This window comes from Pteronotus mesoamericanus, unplaced genomic scaffold, assembly GCF_021234165.1.
Source record: "Pteronotus mesoamericanus isolate MK-2021 breed Mesoamerican mustached bat unplaced genomic scaffold, CSHL_Meso_final scaffold_167, whole genome shotgun sequence".
NCBI classification, from domain to species: Eukaryota; Metazoa; Chordata; class Mammalia; order Chiroptera; family Mormoopidae; genus Pteronotus; species Pteronotus mesoamericanus.
Window position 1 is genome coordinate 3,734,572 of NW_026555308.1, and position 19,442 is coordinate 3,754,013.

The following is a 19,442-nucleotide window of genomic DNA, read 5'->3' on the forward strand; positions in this document are numbered from 1 at the left end:
GGTGGGGATGAGCGTAGTGAACGGTGTGAAGTGAAGGGAGTTTGCACCAGTATTGCTGTATCTTTTCTGTAGACACGTAGAGGTCTTCAGTTCCCAGGACAATCACCCCAAGGAAAACAAGTTAGCCTTAAGATAAGTTTATTTTGAAATCTATTACTGCCTGGATGTTTAAAATGAGAGATAGTGCCCACATGCAGCTCATTTGACTAGAAAGATTTCTGGCTGCACAATGGCTGCTGTGTCTCAGCCCTGGGTGCTTCCAGGAGACATTGTCAGTGGCAATGCTGTATTGACCTGCCACAGGTCTGTGGTCCAGGGACTCATCTGAAAGCTTTTGTTCATGAAGGAAATAGGACAGCTCTCAGGATGTGCCCTGAGCGGAGCAAGGCCAGTGCTGTGTCATGCACTTGCTCCCTGAGTGAGGGAGCTGTGTAACTGTGCCTTGTCTTTAATTCTCAGAAGCGGAAGTTGAAGGAAGGTGGTGAGAAGATAAAGAAGAAGAAAAAAGATGACACTTATGACAAGGAGAAGAAATCGAAAAAGTCCAAGTTTTCCAAAGCCGGGTGAGAGGCAGCAGCTTCTTTGCTAGGATAAAATCTGAACTGTTAGGGCAGGACACCTAGGAGCTGACTTGCCCTCCTTCTCTCAGCTTCAAAGGAGATAGCAGGGCCTGGTCTTCTGTTCCCTCTCACACCTCCCGCAGTGCCATTGTGGGCATAGTCAGTGCTCTCGCATCTCTGTTATTAGACATGCAGAGTTCTCTGTGTCCCACCACTAGTGTTGGTGGCTATTTCTGTCACTATATGATTACTGCTGTTTCTTGTTCTCTTGGGCACCCTTCCTCTGCCCCAGTTCTCCTTCTGTCTCTGCTATTTCCCTTTGTCTTCTCTGGTCCTGCTTTCTTTTGCCTCACTCAGTCTCACCCCAGCTGCCCTTCAAGTTGCTGCTGCTCTCTGCTGTTCCTGCTTTCTCCCTTTGAATACTTTTCTTGCTCAACCCTTTTTTGCAACCTTTTATTTCAGCCTGGCAGTGGTTTTTAAAAACCCATCGGATATGTAGCAAGGACTTTTTGACACAGTTTTGCTAACCTGTATTAAATCTCAAGCTTTGGTCCCAGCAAGAAGGAGCTCCATGTGCCAAGAGGAGGGAGGAGGAATAACAGGGTGGACTTGTGACTGAGGTTCCTGGAGACCATTTCGCTGGGAGCAAGGGTGAAGTCCCTCTGTGAATTTCCCTTTTGAGGTATACTGCAGCCTTAGTAACCGATTTCCCCCTTACTTGCAGCTTCACAGCCCTCAATGCCAGTAAGGAGAAGAAAAAAAAGAAATATTCTGGGGCTTTGAGCGTTAAAGAGATGCTAAAGAAATTTCAGAAGGAGAAAGAGGCTCAGAGAAAGAGGGACGAAGAGCATAAACCTGTAGCAGTCTCATCAGCAGAAGCTCAGGGCCTACGGGAATTGGAGGGCACCTCTGACCCCTTGCTATCTCTTTTTGGCTCCACTTCTGACAATGACTTGCTCCAGGCAGCCACTGCCATGGACTCGCTGACTGATTTGGACTTGGAGCATCTGCTCAGTGAGTCTCCAGAAGGAAGCCCCTTCCGTGATATGGATGATGAAAGCAATTCCCTTGGGGTGGGACTGGACCAGGAATTCAGGCAGCCCTCTTCCCTCCCTGAAGGCCTGCCTGCGCCCCTGGAGAAGCGCGTTAAGGAGCTGGCTCAGGTATGGTGACACAGAGTGGCCAGGCTTTCCTGGAAGCGGTTTGGGCAGATTGACACTGGTTCTACATCACCTGGAGCTCACTGCCCAGTTCAATCCTTAGTGATTTGGTAGTTTCAGTGTGAGCTCTTCCAGGCTCTCTTCTCATCCCAAGTGAGGAAACAGTGTAAGTTCTGCTTGTCAAATGTCATTTTTAGGCCTTTTGTGGTTCTTTCACTCTTAGGAAATTTACTTTCTTCCAGGGAGATTTTCTATTTTCTACCTGTGCATTCCTTTCCCACAGAGTACCTTTCCTTTTGTATGATAGACTAACACTAATGTTGGCAGTAGGCACCTGAGGCAGAGATCCATCTTTTCAGTAGTCTCTTGAAGATTTTGAACATAACCTTAGAACATAAAAGTTTGCGGACATGTTGCACATAGAGTATATGCTTAGTTGCCACTGGGTTTTAGCCGCTCCCTAGACTTGCATGTCATCAGTGTTAGGTATTGATTACAGGAATGCCTAAATGGTGATAAAGAGGAGCAGAACCTTAAATGCTGTCCAATTCCCTATTAAAAACAGCAACTGTCAGAATCAGGCAGCCATTGTGGTTTTTCCCTGACAACTGGGAACTGATACCTAGAGTACTAAGTAGTGTCAATTTAGTGACTTATTTCTACCTAAAAACTAAGCATGGGTTGTTAGTCTTTGTGGCATTTACCCTTTAATTAAAATAACCTTTTACCTTGGGCATAATGGCTTGTCACGCAGCTCTGGTGGCATTTCTGCTCTATAGCTGTAAGTTTTTTTTTTTTTCTTTTTAAAATTTTACATAGCTGTAAGTTTTAACCCAGTGATTCTCATAATGTTCTAGAATCACTGTATGTACACTATCCATTGTGTTTTAGGGCAGGGTAAATGTTACCTCTGCTACAAATTATTTTTTCACTTAAATATTTGAATACAACATATGAAATAAATCACACAACTTATTCAGATCTCTAGTTTATACTCATTAGCTCGTTTGAGGTGTTGGACATAAGTATTCTGAATGTAATGATTTAAATGAATTGTACCACATCAGAAATTCAGAGTATATCTTAATAGAATGTTAAGTTGCAAAGTAGTTGAATCTGAACTCGGCATGTTTGAGCATACCATTGTATATTTGCTCTCAGAATTTATGTTAAAGAACCATTATTCCTTGTTCTTTTCAATCCTCTGGTTTGTGATCAAATTGTTTGGTAGCATCTGAAAGTCTTGTTAAGTAAGCTGAGTATGTGGCAGTAGCTAGACATTTTTAGAGAAAAGTCAAAGCAATTCTTGGATGTGTCCCTACTCCAGCTATAGGTTGTGTTCTAGTTTAATAACTTACGCTATTTCCCTTTCTTGGGAAAGATGGACAAATTAAGTGGAAACAAAGTGGCATAACATGAAAGAGCATTGGGCTGTGATTCAAGAAAGCCTCACTTTCTGGATGCCCTGGGTGGACACTGAGCAAAATGTCCTTCCTCAGTGATTGCCAAGTCTTAGTTATTTTTTGGGCACGATGGAGACAGGGTTCAGGATTCCATAGATAAGGTAAGCTTGGGTCCTGGAGGGGTCGTGGTGACCAAGAGAGACTGATCTACTGGCTTGAAAATATAATGTTGAAATGTGAAATTGATACTTTAGTCATCCTCTGATCCTTCTATAACAGCATTAAGAAACTTTGGGAAATGAGATGGAAAGTGGGAATTACCCATCATCCTGACAATCTGAAAACTTTTTAATTTACATATTTTTTCTAGCCTCTGTGTATATGTTTTTATGCAGTTGTAATTATAGTTGTGAATGACTGTTTCCTGCTTTCTTCACTTAATAAATATTATAAACTCTCATCACATTTAATGGTTGCATGAAAAAGAAGGCTTATTTTCAAAAGTTACTTAATGCCACTCCTAAGGATTCCCAGGTTCTTTGTTCCCACCAGGGCCCTGCACTTAGGGCACTTGGAGTCTCCTGCATGTGTGCATGAGTGCTCCAGACTCAGACCCTCCTCAGAATCTGCTGAGAAAAATATTCTTCCCAGGGAAAAAAATGCCTATGCACACAAAAATTGCATATAATTTCAAAAGCCATACATGGGTATTTGGATCTTTAATAAGGAGCCCTGTCCTAGATCTTGAACTGGATATTGCATTTTTTGAGCTTAAATTAAACTTCATGTATATAACTATATAACATTAGCAGTGTTATGTATTTCTCAGTTTTCACTCCCTTTATTTTTTTCCTCTTACTGCCGTTACTTTTACAATAATTTGTTTAGATTTTAAATCTTGGCCCTAGATCATACATGTACTGGTTTCTACTGTTACCTAAAAAACTACCCCAAAACTTAGTGGCTTCAAACAGTGGTTCGTTTCTCCTGACTCTCTGGGTTGGCTGGGTGGTTTCTCTTGTCCTGCCTGGGTGCTCTTTTGTGCCTGCATTCAGCTGGCAAGATGGCTGGGGGCTGGGATGGTGGGCCCTCTCTCTCCTCTCCTCTTTCATCTTGGTCTTTTTTCAGTGCATGGCAGTCTCAGGGCAACATTTCAAGAAGGTTATAGTGGAAGTCATAAGGCCCTTAAGATCTAGTCTTAGAAGTTGTATGTACCACATCACTTTTGCCACCCTATATTAGTAAAGTGAATCACAAGTGCACACCAGATTGGAGGGTTGGGGAACTAGAGACCACCTCTCTCTGCAGGAATGCATGTTCCGGGAGGGGCGGAATCGGTTGTCCTGTTTGCAGTGTACCATGGAACATAAGCAGATTCTTATTGAATGTGTTCCCTTAGGGAAAATATTTTTTGTGGAAAGGAAGAATTAGATTTATCTTCCAGCTAGAGGTGATACTTAAAACTTTAAAAAAATATACTTGAAAACTGAAGTGTGTTAAGGAGGTCCTTCAAGAGGGTGAACTTGGTGGATGCCTAAGCAATGTTTACTCTTTCTTCTCACACCAGCCCATCTTTTATTTCTTACTCCCTTGTACTGTACATTTTAATGGGCCCCAGGGACTCCAGTGATTTGATTCAATGGTCTTAACCATTCTTTTCTTAATATGCGTTGATTTTGTGTTTTGTTTTGATTTTTGAAAAGCTAAGGAGTGTCACCCACCTTAGATTACTGTCTTTAGTTTGGCAGATACTCAGCCTGGTCCATACAGATGACCCAGGTCTGTTTTGGTCCTCTTCAGCCAAGCATAAAATGGTAACAATACTAAGAATAGAAAAGAAACAGAGACCCCACGTTACCCACCCTGCTGCTCTACCTGCTCACTGTTTACTATCCTGCTGAGTTAGATGCCCACAGTTCAAATCCAGGGAGACATGGATCCGAGGAGAATGAGGTTGGAAAAAACTAACCTGTTTGATCTTACTTAAAAAAGAAAATCATGCCAGATTTAATTCTGTTCAGCAAAAACAGGTACAGTATATAAGGTTCTGAACTAGATGCTGAAAGATTATAAGTGCCTTTTCTTACAATAAGTAAAACAGCTCATTAAAAGGTTGTTGGAACTATTGAGGATCAGCATGATCTGGCTTGTATAATTTTACTTCCTAGTTAATCTCAGATTGATCAGTTTATTCAGTTCTGATGACGAGGGTGACTCTTCTTAAGGTTGAGGGACCTAACATATTTCTGGAAGACTCTCAGATGTATATCCAGTTGCTCTTTTAATTAGATTTGTTTAAAAATGCAGCACTTGACTAACTTATCTTCAGTATAAAACCAGACCCTCAGAGATACTCTCTACAAACCAAAAGACATCAGGGAAAAAACTCTTTTTAAAAATTATTTAGCCAGTAAGCTTCTGAAGTATTGGAGAAATGGCTGATACCTAAAAATGAAATTTGATTGGAAACTTGACAAACAATGGGACATTTAAAATACATGTTGAAGTAATTACATTGAATTACTATGAAGTTGTTTCTGGATCTTATAGCTAGCAGTATATAAGCTTAAGCAAAAGAATGGCTCAATTTTGTTTTCTCTCAAACTAAAATCATACCTCTAGTACATTAGAAGTGCCAAATTAGAATTCCAGATCCTCTGAAAGTATAAGAAATTGGCAGATGAGTGGGTTAAAAATCATGCCCTTTTCTTCTCCCATTTTCATCCATCCATTTGACTCCTTTCATCTTAGGCTTCTGTGCTATCCTCTAGCCAAGGGATCTTGCAGAAGCTTCGGGTTATGTTTGGTTGTTCGATACTAAACTTTTCTTCTTCTAGTTTGCATTCTTTCAGTGATATCTGTTCATTTGTTCATTTATCCATCCACTCAGCTGGCATTTACTAAGCATCTAATATGTGATAGGCAGCTGTGGGAAATATATTGAATAAGATTCTCTTCTTGTTGTCCATGAGTTTGTTATATACATGGACCAGTAGACATATAAACAACTGACTGTTGGACAAAACAGAATGAAATAAGCCCTGTGATGTTTTGATGGCCAAGTAGATGGTCAGGTGGATACCTAGACTTAAGGAGATGTAGGAGAAACTCTGTGGGGCACATTGCACTCAGGCTGGAAGCACAGGCTTGGCCAGCCTCAAGGGAGAGATGGCTTGTTAGTAAGCCAGGGCGCAGAGCTGAGGATTGGCAAGTTGTTGGATGGTCGGGCCACCCTGGTTTGTGGTAGGAGTATGGCTGGGGCCAGATCCTGGAGAATCCTCAATGCTACATGAAGGAGTTTGGATTTGATTCTAGACTTGGAAAGAGCTGCCGAAGAGTTTTAAAGAACAGAATGGAAGGATTTAAGAATAGAGTGCTGTTATTAGAAGTAGAGAATATAAGACGAAGAGCAGAAACTAGTGGGTTTGGTTTTGGCAAGTTTGCATACCCAGAGGGTCATTTATTCATAGAAGTAATTGGAAATTCTGGTATAGAGCTTAGAAAAAAGGGTTAAGGATTACAGGTTTAGATTTGAGAGACCTACATGCATTTCTGTTGTTTTGAAGCTGTGAAGGGGGGGAAGGCATCATTGGGAGAAGTAGGTTCTAGATAGAACCTTGGGAGTCCATCTGTAATCAAAAAGCTAGTGGAGGAGACAGACGGAGTAGTCAAAGGTAGGAGGAGGACCCAGTGAGGAAGGCAGGTGGGGTGAAATGAAAGTGGAGGATGGTTATTAGTGCCTGCTGTTTCAGAGGGCTGGATCAGGATTGATCATTTTATTTTATTTTTTAAAAGATTTTTATTTATTTTTAGAGAGATGGGAAGGGAGGGAGAAAGAAAAGGAGAGAAACACTGATCGGTTGCCTCTCATACATGCCCTGACCAGGACTGAATCCACAACCCAGGCATGTGCCTTGACCAGGAATCAACCCTGTGGCCTTTCGCTTTGCAGGGTGATGCCCAACCAGCTGAGCCACACCAATCGGCAGGATTGGTCATTTCATTTTAGACAGTCACCTTATCCAATTTGCCATTGTTGTTATACTGTATATCAAGCCTAAAGTTTTACTTGCCTTTGAAAGCCTTCACCAGCAACTCTTGGGTTTAGATCAGTGACTCTCGATCCTCTCTGTTCCTCAGAGTAGCCAGAGTTCACTGTAAAGAGTACTGATGTTTGGGCCTTTCTTAATACAGTTTCATGGCTCTCCTTCCCAGAGATTCTGATGTGATTGGACCAGAGTGAGGAAAGCTGACAGGTGATTCCAGTGTGCAGCCAAGTATGACAACCAGTGGCAGAGTCTGCTTTCTTCACTTGTGCTTTTAGGACCGTGGCTGCTTGCTATGGTTGCTTCAGGGGTCTTCAAGAGTGCCATCCAGATGTTAACTGTGTTCTTACAGGAAGCAAAACACTATATAGTAATCTGCTATATCTGTGTTAATAGCTAGTACGGTATGTTAGTAATTCCAATTACGAATTTTCAAAGAGTTATAATGTCTTTAAATGCTAAAGTAGCACATTATTATTATTTTGGAAGATAAAAGCTTTCACATAGTATAAGTTTGTTAAAAATTCTTGATTGTTTTTTACTGTAGATGTACAGAAATCCCAGCTTGCAGTTTAGATGATAGAGTGCTAGGCACAAGAGTTAGCTAGCTGGACAAATCAAATGCATAATGATCACTTTGACTCTGTGATTTTTTTATGTGACTGTTTTTAAGTCCTGGACAGAAATGCTTCAGCAGCATTTGAAAAGATCTGGATATACCATTTCTAGAGCATATAGCGATCACAGGCATACTTAATTTAACCTTAGGGCTCAGTAAGGAAGGGCATGGTGAGGATTTGATCGATACGTGTTCTGTAGGGACTGACTGCTTTTGTGCCTGTGGGTGAGTGTGAGGGCCCTGTGGGGAAAGTACACTAATGGATGTTACTGTCTGCTGTGAACCAGGCTGCCAGAGCTGCTGAGGGAGAGAGCAGACAGAAGTTCTTCACCCAGGATATTAATGGCATCCTCTTAGAGTGAGTATCTTTTGTTTCTTTACTGTTACCATGCCTGGGTTGAGCAGGCCAGGGGAAATGGGAATATGCTTGAACTGCATGAAGGTGACCATCCATGAGATTTTTTAAAAATTGTTTTCCATTTTATTGTTCTTTATAAAGTGAGGGAAGGCGCACCAAATACATGTCTCTAGGAAATGATAGACCTTACTAAATCTTAGCAGGCATTATTAGAAAACTGTTATATATGTTACGTATAACCTAGTCATGGCCTGTTGGAAGTGGATTTTGGGGCAAATATGAAATGAGACAAGAGAGAAGGTGCTGCTTGCCTGTCTGTGGTAAAAGTAAGAGATGATTTGATACAGCCAGGGGACTGCTCTGCTGTGTCTGCTCCTCAGCATACCTGGTCATTCTCTTGTTGCTCTCACTTCTCCCCAGGTCAGTGTGCATCATCCTGTAACAGTTCTCCCAAATGGCCAAAACTGAGATGCCATACTGTATGAATTGAATTAAAAAGCAAAAAACAAAACAAAACAAAACCCAGCCTTCCTGCCCCATACACATATAAATCCAAACCAGATTCTTTGTATGTGGCTCTCCAACTCACCAGCTTCTCTCCTGGTTGCATTTTGCATTATGTAGCAGAGGAAACTTTCTGCTCAACGGCTAAAGATTTTTCACATGTAAGAACAATGGTCAGAACTTGGGAATATTCTAGCAAAGGACCTCGCCTCACCAGGATGGGGATTGGCCATTCGGGTCAGGAAGCTTGGGCTGTAGAGAGCACCCACGAATCAGCACAGATGAGAATTTTACATCCACAGTGCCTGCTAGATTATGCCAGACATGGAGAGCTCAAGTGATCAACTATTTGAAATAGTGTTCTGCTTATCTAAATGGGGACACTGGAGGAATGAGGATTTCCCTGACTTCCTAATCAGGGATAGAAGAGTAAGGGTTGCTGGGAAGTATTAGCCCCCAAGTAACTCAATTACTTTCCAGTTTGAAAGCTTTTATATCTTCTTTATTTATGAAACTCATTACTTCAGAGCATTTATGAAATCCATTACTTCAGAGCTTGTTCTGTTGGACTCTGATGACCTTTGACCTGACCTTGTCTTTGACCCACTTTACCTAGCCAAGTTCATCAGGTTTGGGAATTTTTGTTTGGTGACTGTTGGAGATCTGTTGCACTGGCTACTCGATTATATTGTGTGACTGACAAGATAAGGTTTGACCTTCTCTGGGCTCCTAGCTTTCCTGTCCGTGGTAGGGTGACCTAGTAATGCGAGAAGATTCTATGAGTGCGGCCCATTGATAACTGTTCTGTTCTTCAGCATAGAGGTGCAAACTCGGGAGCTGAGTAGCCAGGTTCGTTCTGGGGTATATGCCTACCTTGCTTCATTCCTGCCCTGCAGCAAGGACACCCTTGTCAAACGTGCTCGAAAACTTCACCTCTATGAACAGGTGGGTGACTCTGGAGTGGAGCCTGTTGGCTTTGGGGCCCAGAGGAGGGATGACTGAGTCTTCACAGATGCTACATGTGCTGCTGCACTGCCTCTGTGCAATTATTCCTGTAGCGTGTCCTCACTACAGGAGGTATAAGAAAGTATATCTCACTACTAGAGCTATAAGAAGAGATGTATAAAAAAACAGACTTATGATATAACCTGCTTTCTGCAGGGAGGGCGTCTGAAGGAGCCTCTCCAGAAGCTTAAGGAAGCCATTGGCAGGGCAATGCCAGAGCAGATGGCCAAGTACCAGGATGAATGCCAGGCACACACGCAAGCCAAGGTTGCTAAGTAAGTATGTTCCATTGCTCTCCTCAGCATTCCCACCTCCTTATCTTAGAAGTCCCTGGAGCAGGGACAAGGGGGAGGCAGTGCAGGAGAAAACAGTTCCCCTGTAGTGACCTGTTTAATTCTGTTCACCTGGTAGGATGCTGGAAGAGGAGAAAGACAAGGAGCAGAGAGAACGAGAACGGATTTGTTCTGATGAGGAAGAAGATGAAGAAAAAGGGGGCAGGAGAATAATGGGACCCCGGAAGAAATTTCAGTGGAATGATGAAATCAGGTGTGCCCAAACTGGGTCCGGGTTTGTGGGGCCAGTGTCTGAGCATGTTCCCGTATTTCTAAAGAAGGTTAGAATCATTTACTTTAATCAGGGCTGGTGAAAGCACATGATTAAAACCTTGAAGATACATTTGGGGTAGTTTAAAGTTTCTGACTTCTGCCTACTCCTCAGGGAGCTGCTCTGCCACGTGGTGAAGATAAAACTGGAGAGCTATGATCTGGAGAGGAACAACAAGGCCCATTCCTGGGAGGACTACGTGAAGGTGTTTCTGGATGCTGAGGTCAGACCTCTCTGGCCCAAAGGCTGGATGCAGGCCAGGTGAGGGCCCATGAACAGCCATTATGCTCAACGTGATGATGAGGTAGAACGTTATTGTAATAAATACTTGAGTACTTTGGTGCCAGGCCAACAGGGTCCCTTCCCTCCCTCCGAGAATCACTGTTTGGTTGGCTCAACTCTAATTTCACATGAGGAGTTGGGGACCATACTACTCTCTGTGAAGGGATCGTTTTGGTCCTCCCCAGAAGAAGGAAGTTGTCTGTGGGATTTGTCTTTGTTGTTCTTGGTACCATTTCAATTTAGAGTTGGCTGCATGCTCTTCCTATCTCAATCTGCCCTTTCCTGTGTTGAGATAATGGCTCCTACCAGAAGCTGAGAGATGGAAATATCTTAAAGTTCCAAACAGAAGTCTCATTTGCAAGTAGCAGGGCTGACTGCTTATTGGAGTTAAGTGCCAGACTTTTCTCATAGGCTGCTTTGTGTTATGTAGCTTCCCATGAATGGGCTGCATTTGTAATATCCAAAGTTAGCTGGAGCTAGTGTTCTTTTTTAAAAAAAGATTTTATTTTATTTTTAGAGAGAGGAGAAGGAAGAGAGAAAGAGAGGGAGAAAAACATCGATCAGTTGCCTTTAGCATGCCCCCCTCTGGGGACCTGACCCGCTACCCAGACATGTTTCTTCACTGGGAATCAATCCAGTGACTTTTTGCTTCACATGCTGGCACTTGGTCCACTGAGCCACACCGACTGGGGCTTGTGTTCTTTTTTTTAAAAAGTTTTATTGGGATAAAATATACTTAACAATAAAATTTATGATCGTAACCATTTTTAAGTGTGCAGTTGAGTGGTAGTATATACATTCACATTATTGGTAACCATCACCACCATCCATTTTCATAAATCTTTTCATCTTGTAAAACTGAAACTTTGTACCCATTAACTGATAAATTCATGTTTCCCTCTCCCTCTAGACACTTGGCAACCACCATTCTACGTTGTCTCTGTAAATTTGACTACTCTCAATACCTCATATATATACTTTATATATATATTATATAAAGAGTCATATAGTATTTGTCTTTTTGTGACCAGCTTACTTCTCTTAGCTAATTATCAAGATTCATCCACATTGTAGCATATTACCAAATTTCTTTCCTTTTTAAGGCTGAAAAACATTCTGTTGTATGTATATATTGCATTTTGCTTATCCATTCATTTGTCAATGCAAACTTATGTTGCTTCTACATTGTAGCTGTTGTGAATAATGCTTCCAATGAACGTGGATGTACAAATATCTCAAGACCCTGCTTTCAATTATCTTGGGTTTATATGTACCCAGAAGGGAAATTGTTAGATCATATGGTAATTCTATGCTTAATTTTTTGAGGAATTTTCCACAGTAGCTGTTATTTTACACTTTTCATCAACAGTCCACAGGGTTCTCCAGTTTCTCCACATCCTTGCCAATACTTGCTTATGTTTTTTTGTTGTTGTTTTTCTTTTTAAAGGTTTTATTTATTTTTAGCCAGAGGGGAAGGGAGGGAGAAAGGGAGAGAAACATCAGTGTGTGGTTGCCTCTCATGCACCCCCTACTGGGGACCTGGTCTGCAACCCAGGCACGTGCCCTGACTGGGAATCGAACCAGCGACCCTTTGGTTCACAGGCTGGCACTCATTCCACTGAGCCACACGAGTCAGGGCTGTTGTTTTCTAAAAATTGATTTTATTTTTATTTTAAAATTTATTTTAGAGGGAACGAGAGAGAGAGAGAGACTGATTTGTTGTTCCACTTGCTTTATGCATTTATTGGTTGTTTCTTGCATGCGTTCTGACTGGGGATCAAACCCACACTGTAGTGTATGGGGAGAACACTCTAACCAACAGAACTATCTGGCCAGAGCTTTATGGTTTTTTGACTGTAGCCATCCTAATGGGTTTGAGGGGGTATCTCATTGTAGTTTTGATTTGCATTTCCCTAATGATTAGGGATGTTGAGCATCTTATTAAATATTTGGCCTTTTGTGTCTTCTTTGGAGAAATGTCTGTTCAAGACGTTTGCACATTTTTAAATTGGTTTGCTTGTTTTTTAAATTATATATTTTATTGTTTATGCCATTACAGTTGTCCAAATTTTCCCTCTTTGACCCCCCATCCAGCCCCCCCCTTCAGGCAGTCCCTCCACCATTGTCCATGTCCATGGGTCCTGCATAGATGTTCTTTGGCTACTCTATTCCCTATGCTGTACTTTATATCCCCGTGACTATTCTCTACTACCAATTTGTACTTCTTAATCCCTTCACCTTTTTCACTGACCCCCCCAAAACTCCCTCTCATCTGGTAACCATTAAAACATTCTCTGTATCTAATTTTCTTTCTGTTCTGCTTATTATGTTTTTTTAGATTGAATTACTGATACATTATTTATTGCCATTTTATTGCTCATATTTTTTACTTTTTCTTCTTCTTAACGAAGACCCTTTAACATTTCATATAATACTGGTTAGGTGATAATGAACTCCTTTAGTTTTTTCTTGTCTGGGAAGCTCTTTATCTGTCCTTTGACAATCTTGGTTGTAGGTCCTTTCTTTTCAACACTTCGAATATTCCTTGCCAACCCTTTCTAGCCTGCAAACCTTCTTTTGAGAAATAAGCTGACAGTCTTATGGGGGCTCCCTTGTATATAACTAACTTCTTTTCTCTTGCTGCTTTTCAGATTCTCTCTTTGTGTTTGACCTTTGACATTTTAATATGATGTGTCTTGTAGTGAGTCTCTCTGAGTCCATCTTGTTTGGGACTCTCTGTGCTTCCTGGACTCTATTTCCTCCACCAAGTTAGGGAATTTTTTAAAATTATTTTTTTCAAATAGGTTTCCAAATTCTTGCTTTCTCCTCCTTCTGGTACCCCTATGATACAAATGTTGGTATGCTTGAACTTGTCCCAGAAAGCTCCTTACACTATCCTCATTTTTTTGGATTCTTTTTTCTTGTTCTGATTGGTGGTTTTTTGCTTTCTTCTGTTCCAGATCACTGATTTGGTTCTTGGCTTCATGCACTGTACTGTTGATTCCCTGTAAATTGTTTTTTTATTTCAATTAGTGTATCCTTTATTTCTCACTATATTTTTTTTATGCTGTTGAGGTCCTCACTAAGTTCCTTGAGCATCCCTATAACCAGTGTTTTGAACTCTGCATTTGATAGATTGCTTTTTTCCATTTTGTTTAGTTTTTTTTCTGGAGTTTTGTTCTGTTTCATTTGGACTATGTCTCTTTGTGTCCTGATTTTGGCAGCCTCCTTGTATTTGTTTTTATGTATAAGGTAGAGCTAGTACATCTCCTAGGCTTGATGGAGTGGGCTTAATGTAGTAGGTGTCCGGTAGAGTCCAGTGGCACAGCCTCCCCTATTATCCAAGCTGGGTACTCAGGGTGTGCCCACTGCATGCTCTGTGTACACTCACCTCTTATAGTTGAGCCTTGATTGCTGTTGGCTTGGCACATCCAAGGTCAGCCATTGCCTGTGTTCTTTCTGGGGTCACACAGTATTAGCTACCTTAGCAGATGACTGCTACTTGAGCTAGGCTTGGAGGTGACCAGGAGAGGACAAGCTGTGAACCAAGGCTGGCTGCTGCTAGCGCACGGCTTAGGGCAGCTTAGCAAGAGATACAGAGCTCACTGAGGCCAGACACTGCTTGTTTGAGAGAATTTAGGAAAATCTGAAGCATGGGCCAAGACAAGCCATTCATATGAAAAAGCCACTGGAAACAGCTTGGGTGGGCCTGAAAGTTGAATGAAGCCAGGCCTAAGGGAATCACCAGAGTGTGGCAAACTGTGAGCCAGGTTGATGGAGTCTCAGATATGGCACCTGCCTGCTCTGTGAGGGGAGGGCTCAGAAAAGAACAATGGGTTCTGCCAGAACTTCTGTCTGGGAGGAAGCTGCTGCCCATCTCTCATCCTGATGCCAGACAATTCAGTTCCTCCCCATGTATCTCTAATGCCTTTCAATCTGCTTTTCCAGCCCTGGAGCTCAGAGGGGGTGAGTCTGAGTAAGTCTGTGAATGGGCCCTTTAAGAGGAACTGCCTGGGATTTCAGCAGTTTCTCTCATTCACAGCCTTAATTCCTGCTGACTTTTACAGCAGGGAGTTTTGGGGACTTATCTTTCTGCATTGGAACCCTGGGCTGAGCAGCCTAGTGTGGAGCCTGGATCCCGCACTGCTGAGATATCCCTCCCAATTTTTATCTGCCACATGTGGGTGTGGGACCAACCCTTTCCACATCTCCACCCTTCCTACCAGTATCAATGTGGTTTCTTCTTTAATTCTGTAGTTGTAGGACTTTAATTCAGCTCAGTTTCTGAGGGTTCTGAATGACGGTAGTTCTATAGATCAGTTGTAATTTTAATGTGGTTGTGCGAGGAGTGAGCCATGTTTGCCTGTACTGCCATCTAGACTGGAAGTTCAGTTTGCTTTTTGTTGTTGAATTTTGGGAGTTCTCTATATATTCTGGCTATTAATCCCTTATCATATAAATAATTTACAAATATTTTCATCCATTCTGTGGGTTGTATTTTTACTCTATGGATAGTGTCTTTTGATGCAGGATGCAGATTTTTAGGTATTTGTATACTCCTAATTTGTCAGCATTTTGTCTTGTTGGCTGTGCCTTTGGAGTCATATCCAAGAAATAATTGCCACAGCTAGTGTCATGAAGCTTTTGTCCTGTTTTCTTCAAATAGTTTTAGTGTTTTAGGTCTTTCATTAAGGTCTTTACCTGTTTTGAATTAATTTTTGTGTATTTTTTATACAGGTAAGGGGCCAACTTCTTTTTTTTCTCCTGTTTTGTCCATGGATATCCAGCACCATTTGTTGAAAAGACTGTTATTCCCCTATGAATGGCCTTGGTTCTCTTATCAAATATCATTTGACCATATACATAATAGTTTATTTCTGGGCTCTCTATTCTATTCCATTGGTCTATATCAAATGATTTTCAACCTGTTTCAGCTCATGGCACACATAAACTAATTACTAAAATTCTGTGGCACACCCAAAAATACAATTTTTGGGAATCTGACAAAATTTGCAAAACTAGGTATTATTTTGATTCATTCAGACCAGATGGCTATTGCTGTGTTAGGTGTTGTCATTTTTTTAATTTGACAATCTAAGGGAAAAGTTGTCAGTGCCCCTGATTAAATAGTCAGGTATTGCATGTTTTAAAAATTCTCATGACACACAAGTTGAAAATCGCTTGTCTCTATGTCTGTCTTTACCCAATACCACACTATTTTGATTATTATAGCTTTGTAATGGTTTTGAACCAGAAGTGTGAGTCTTCCAGCTTTGTTCTTATTTTTAAGATTGTTTTAGATATTCAAGGTCTCCTGATATTCCACATGAATGTTAAAATGGGTTTCCTATTTTTGCAAAAAAATTGTCTTTGGAATTTTGATAGGGATTGCATTGAATCTGTAGAATACTTAGGGTAATACTGACATTTTCATAATATTAGGTATTTTAGTCTGTGAATGTGGCTTATGTTTCCATTTTTTTATGTTGTCTTTAATTTCTTTCAGCCATGTTTTATGGTTTTCATTGTGGAAGTCTTTCATGTCCTTGATTAATTTAATTTCTAGGGTTTTTAAAAAAATTATTGTGAATAGAATTTTTCATGTGTAGAAATGCAGCTAATTTTTGTGTGTTGACTTTGTACCCTGTTATTTAGCTGAATTCATTTATTAGTCTACAGTACTGTTTTTGGAATCTTTAGAGTTTTCTACATAATAGACCATATCATCTGCAAGCAGAGATCATTTTACTTCTTACTTTCCAATTTGAATGCTTCCCTTCCCTTTCCTTCCCTCCCCTGCCCTCCCCTCCCCTTCCTTTCCCCCGGTTCCCCCTCTCTCTTTCCTTCCCTTCCCCTCCCCTTCCCTTCTTTTCTTCTCTTTTCTTCCTTTTCCCCTCCCTTTCCTTTCCTTCTTTTCTTCTCTTTTCTTTCTTTTCCCCTCCCTCCCTTCCTCCTCCCTTTCTTCCTTTCGTTTCTTTCTTTTCTTTCTTTCTTCTTTTTCTCCTAATTGCTCTGGCTAGAACTTCAGTACTATGTTGAATAGAAGAGCTGACAGCAGGCATTCTTGCCTTGTTTCTGATCTTAGAAGAAACTGTTTCAGTATTTCACCATTGAGTATGATGTTCACTGTGTTTTTTTTACATACGGTTTTTATTATGTGGAGGTAGTTTCCTTCTATTCCTAGTTTGTTGAGTGTTCTTATCATGAGAGGGTGTTGAATTTTGTATTTTTTTTGCATCAGTTATGATGATCATGTGGGTTTCCCCCCCCCTCCATTCTGTTGATGTGTTTTACATTGATCGATTTTTGTACATTGAACCATACTTGCATTCCAGGAATAAATCTCACTTGTCATGCTATATAATACTTTTAATATGCGATTGAATTCTGTTTGCTAGGATTTTTGCATCACTGTTCTTTAGGGATATTGGTCTGTACTATTCTTGTAGTGTAGTTGTATGGCTTTGGAATCAGGGTTATACTGGCCACATAGAATGAGTTTGGAAGTGGTTCCTCCTCTTCGGTTTTTCTTTTTTTCTTTTATTTTGAAAAGTTTGAAAAGGACTGATATTCGTTTGTTTTTTTTTTTTAAGATTTTATTTATTTTCATAGAGAGGGGAAGGGAGGAAAAGAGGGAGAGAAACATCACTGTGTGGTTGCCTCTTGCGCGCCCCCTACTTGGAGACCTGGCCCACAACCCAGGCATGTGCCCTAACTGGGAATGGAGCCGGTGACACTTTGGTTTGCAGGTGGGTGCTCAATCCACTGAGCCACACCATCCAGGGCTTGATATTTGTTCTTTAAATATTTGGTAGAATTCACCAATGAAACCATTAGGTCCAGGGCTTTGTTGTTGGGAGATTTTAAACTTTAATTTTTATTTTTTAAATAGTTTTTAAAATTAACAATTGATGCATAATATTTTTAGTTTCAGGTGTACAACGTAGTAAATACACATTTATATACCTTATAAAGTGATCACCCTAGTAAGTATAGTACCCATCTAACACTATACATAGTTATTACAATATTATTGGCCATGCTTTCTATGCTGTATTTTATACCCCCATAACTATACTGTAACAACCAATTTGTACTTCTTCATCCCTTTAATTTTTTCCCTCATCCCTCAACCACTTTCCCTTCTGGCAACTGTCAAAGTGTTCTATATATCAGTGAGTCTGTTTCTTTTCTGTGGTTTGTTTTGTTTTTTAGAGTCTACATATAGGTGAAATCATCTGGCACTCATCTTTGACTAATTTCAATCAGCACAATACTGTCTGGGTCCATCATGTTGGGAGATTTTTGATTATTGATTCAATCTTTTTATTAGTTATAGGTCTGTTCAAATTTTCTTTTTCATCATAATTTAGTCTTGGTATACTTTTTGTTTCTAGGAATTTGTCCATTTCATTTAGATTATCTAATCTCTTGGCATACAGTTGTTGAGTACTTTAATATGTTACAATCCATTTTATTTTTGTAGAATTGGTAGTAATGCCCCCAATTTCTTTTTATTTTTTTAAATTTGTTTCATTTTTAATATCCCCACTTTAACTTCTGATTTTGGCAACTCGAGTCTTTTTTTCTTTTCTTTCCCCCCTTGACTTGAGCAGACTTTATGTTGCAGGCAAGTAGATGACATAGCGGTAATCATTTAACTGAGCTATCAGTGGTAAGGAGACTCTTGTCCAGAAGAAGGCTCAGGCAACTGGAATTTCAAGAGGTCGTCGTTTGTTTTTTTTTAATGACTGGGTAATAATCCATTGTACCTATGTGCCACATCTTCTTATCCATTTATCTATGGATGGACATTTGGGTTGCTTCCACATCTTGCCAATTGTAAATAATGCTGCGATGAATATAGGGGAGCATATCTCTTTTTGAATTAGTGTTTGGCTGTCTTTGGGAAAATACCCAGAAGTGAAAATGCCAGGTCATATGGTAGTTCTGTTTTTAATTTTTTGAGGAATCTTCATACTGTTTTCTATTGTGGCTGCTCCAATTTAGAATCCTACCAGTGGGCACTGGCCAGGTAGCTCAGTTGGTGAGAGCATCAATCTGGTATGCTAAAGTTGCAGGTTCAGTCTCAAGTTAGGGCACATACAAGAAGCCACCAATGAATGCATAAGTAAGCAGAACAACAGAAATTGATCTCTCTCTCTCTCCCCGTCTCTCTCTAAAAAGAAACAAAACTAATAAAGAAATTTAAAAAAAAAAACCCAAAACAACACTCCCACCAAATATATGAGAAGGGTTCTCTTTTCTCCACCTCCTTGCCAACACTTGTTTATGGATTCATTGATGATAGCCATTCGGACAGGTGTGAGGTAATATCTCATTGTGGTTTCAGTTTTCATTTCCCTGATGGTTAGTGACATTGAGTATCTTTTTATATGTCTACTTGCTATCTGTATGTCCTCTTCGGAGAAATGTTTCTTTGTGTGCTCTGCCAATTTTTTAATTTGATTGTTTTTCTGGTGTTAAGTTATATGAGTTCTTTATCAATTTTGGATACCAACCCCTCATCAGATGTGTCATTTGTGAATATTTTCTCTTATTCAGTAGGTTGTCTCTTGTTTTGTTGATGGTTTCCTTTCTGTGTAAAAACTGTTTAATTTGATGCAGTCCCATTTGTTTATTTTTGTTTTGTCCCCCTTGCTGGAGGAGACATGTCAAAAAAATATTACTAAGCAATGTCAAAGAGTTTACTGCTTATGTTTTCTTGTAGAAGTTTTATGGTTTGAAGTCTTACATTTAAGTCTTTAATCTGCTTTGAGTTTATTCTTGCGTATTGTATAAGAAAGTGGTCTAGTTTTGTTTTTTTAAAATATATATATCTGTCTGGTTTTCCAAGTACAATTTATTGAAGAGACTGTCTTTACCTCGTTGCCTCCGTTAT

General features: G+C 40.4%; 1 protein-coding gene across 5 annotated transcripts in view; it reads left to right on the forward strand.

Moving 5' to 3' along the window:
• The window catches only part of UBN1 (ubinuclein 1), a 63,072-nt gene that overhangs the window by 10,037 nt on the left and 33,593 nt on the right, over positions 1 to 19,442 (forward strand). For all 5 annotated transcript variants that reach the window (XM_054589549.1, XM_054589551.1, XM_054589548.1 and 2 more), the window contains 7 exons: positions 460 to 563; positions 1,285 to 1,723; positions 8,076 to 8,146; positions 9,466 to 9,595; positions 9,812 to 9,930; positions 10,067 to 10,201; positions 10,373 to 10,519. In XM_054589549.1, coding sequence (XP_054445524.1) covers positions 460 to 563; positions 1,285 to 1,723; positions 8,076 to 8,146; positions 9,466 to 9,595; positions 9,812 to 9,930; positions 10,067 to 10,201; positions 10,373 to 10,519 — 1,145 coding nt within the window. The remainder of the gene's footprint in view (positions 1 to 459; positions 564 to 1,284; positions 1,724 to 8,075; positions 8,147 to 9,465; positions 9,596 to 9,811; positions 9,931 to 10,066; positions 10,202 to 10,372; positions 10,520 to 19,442) is intronic.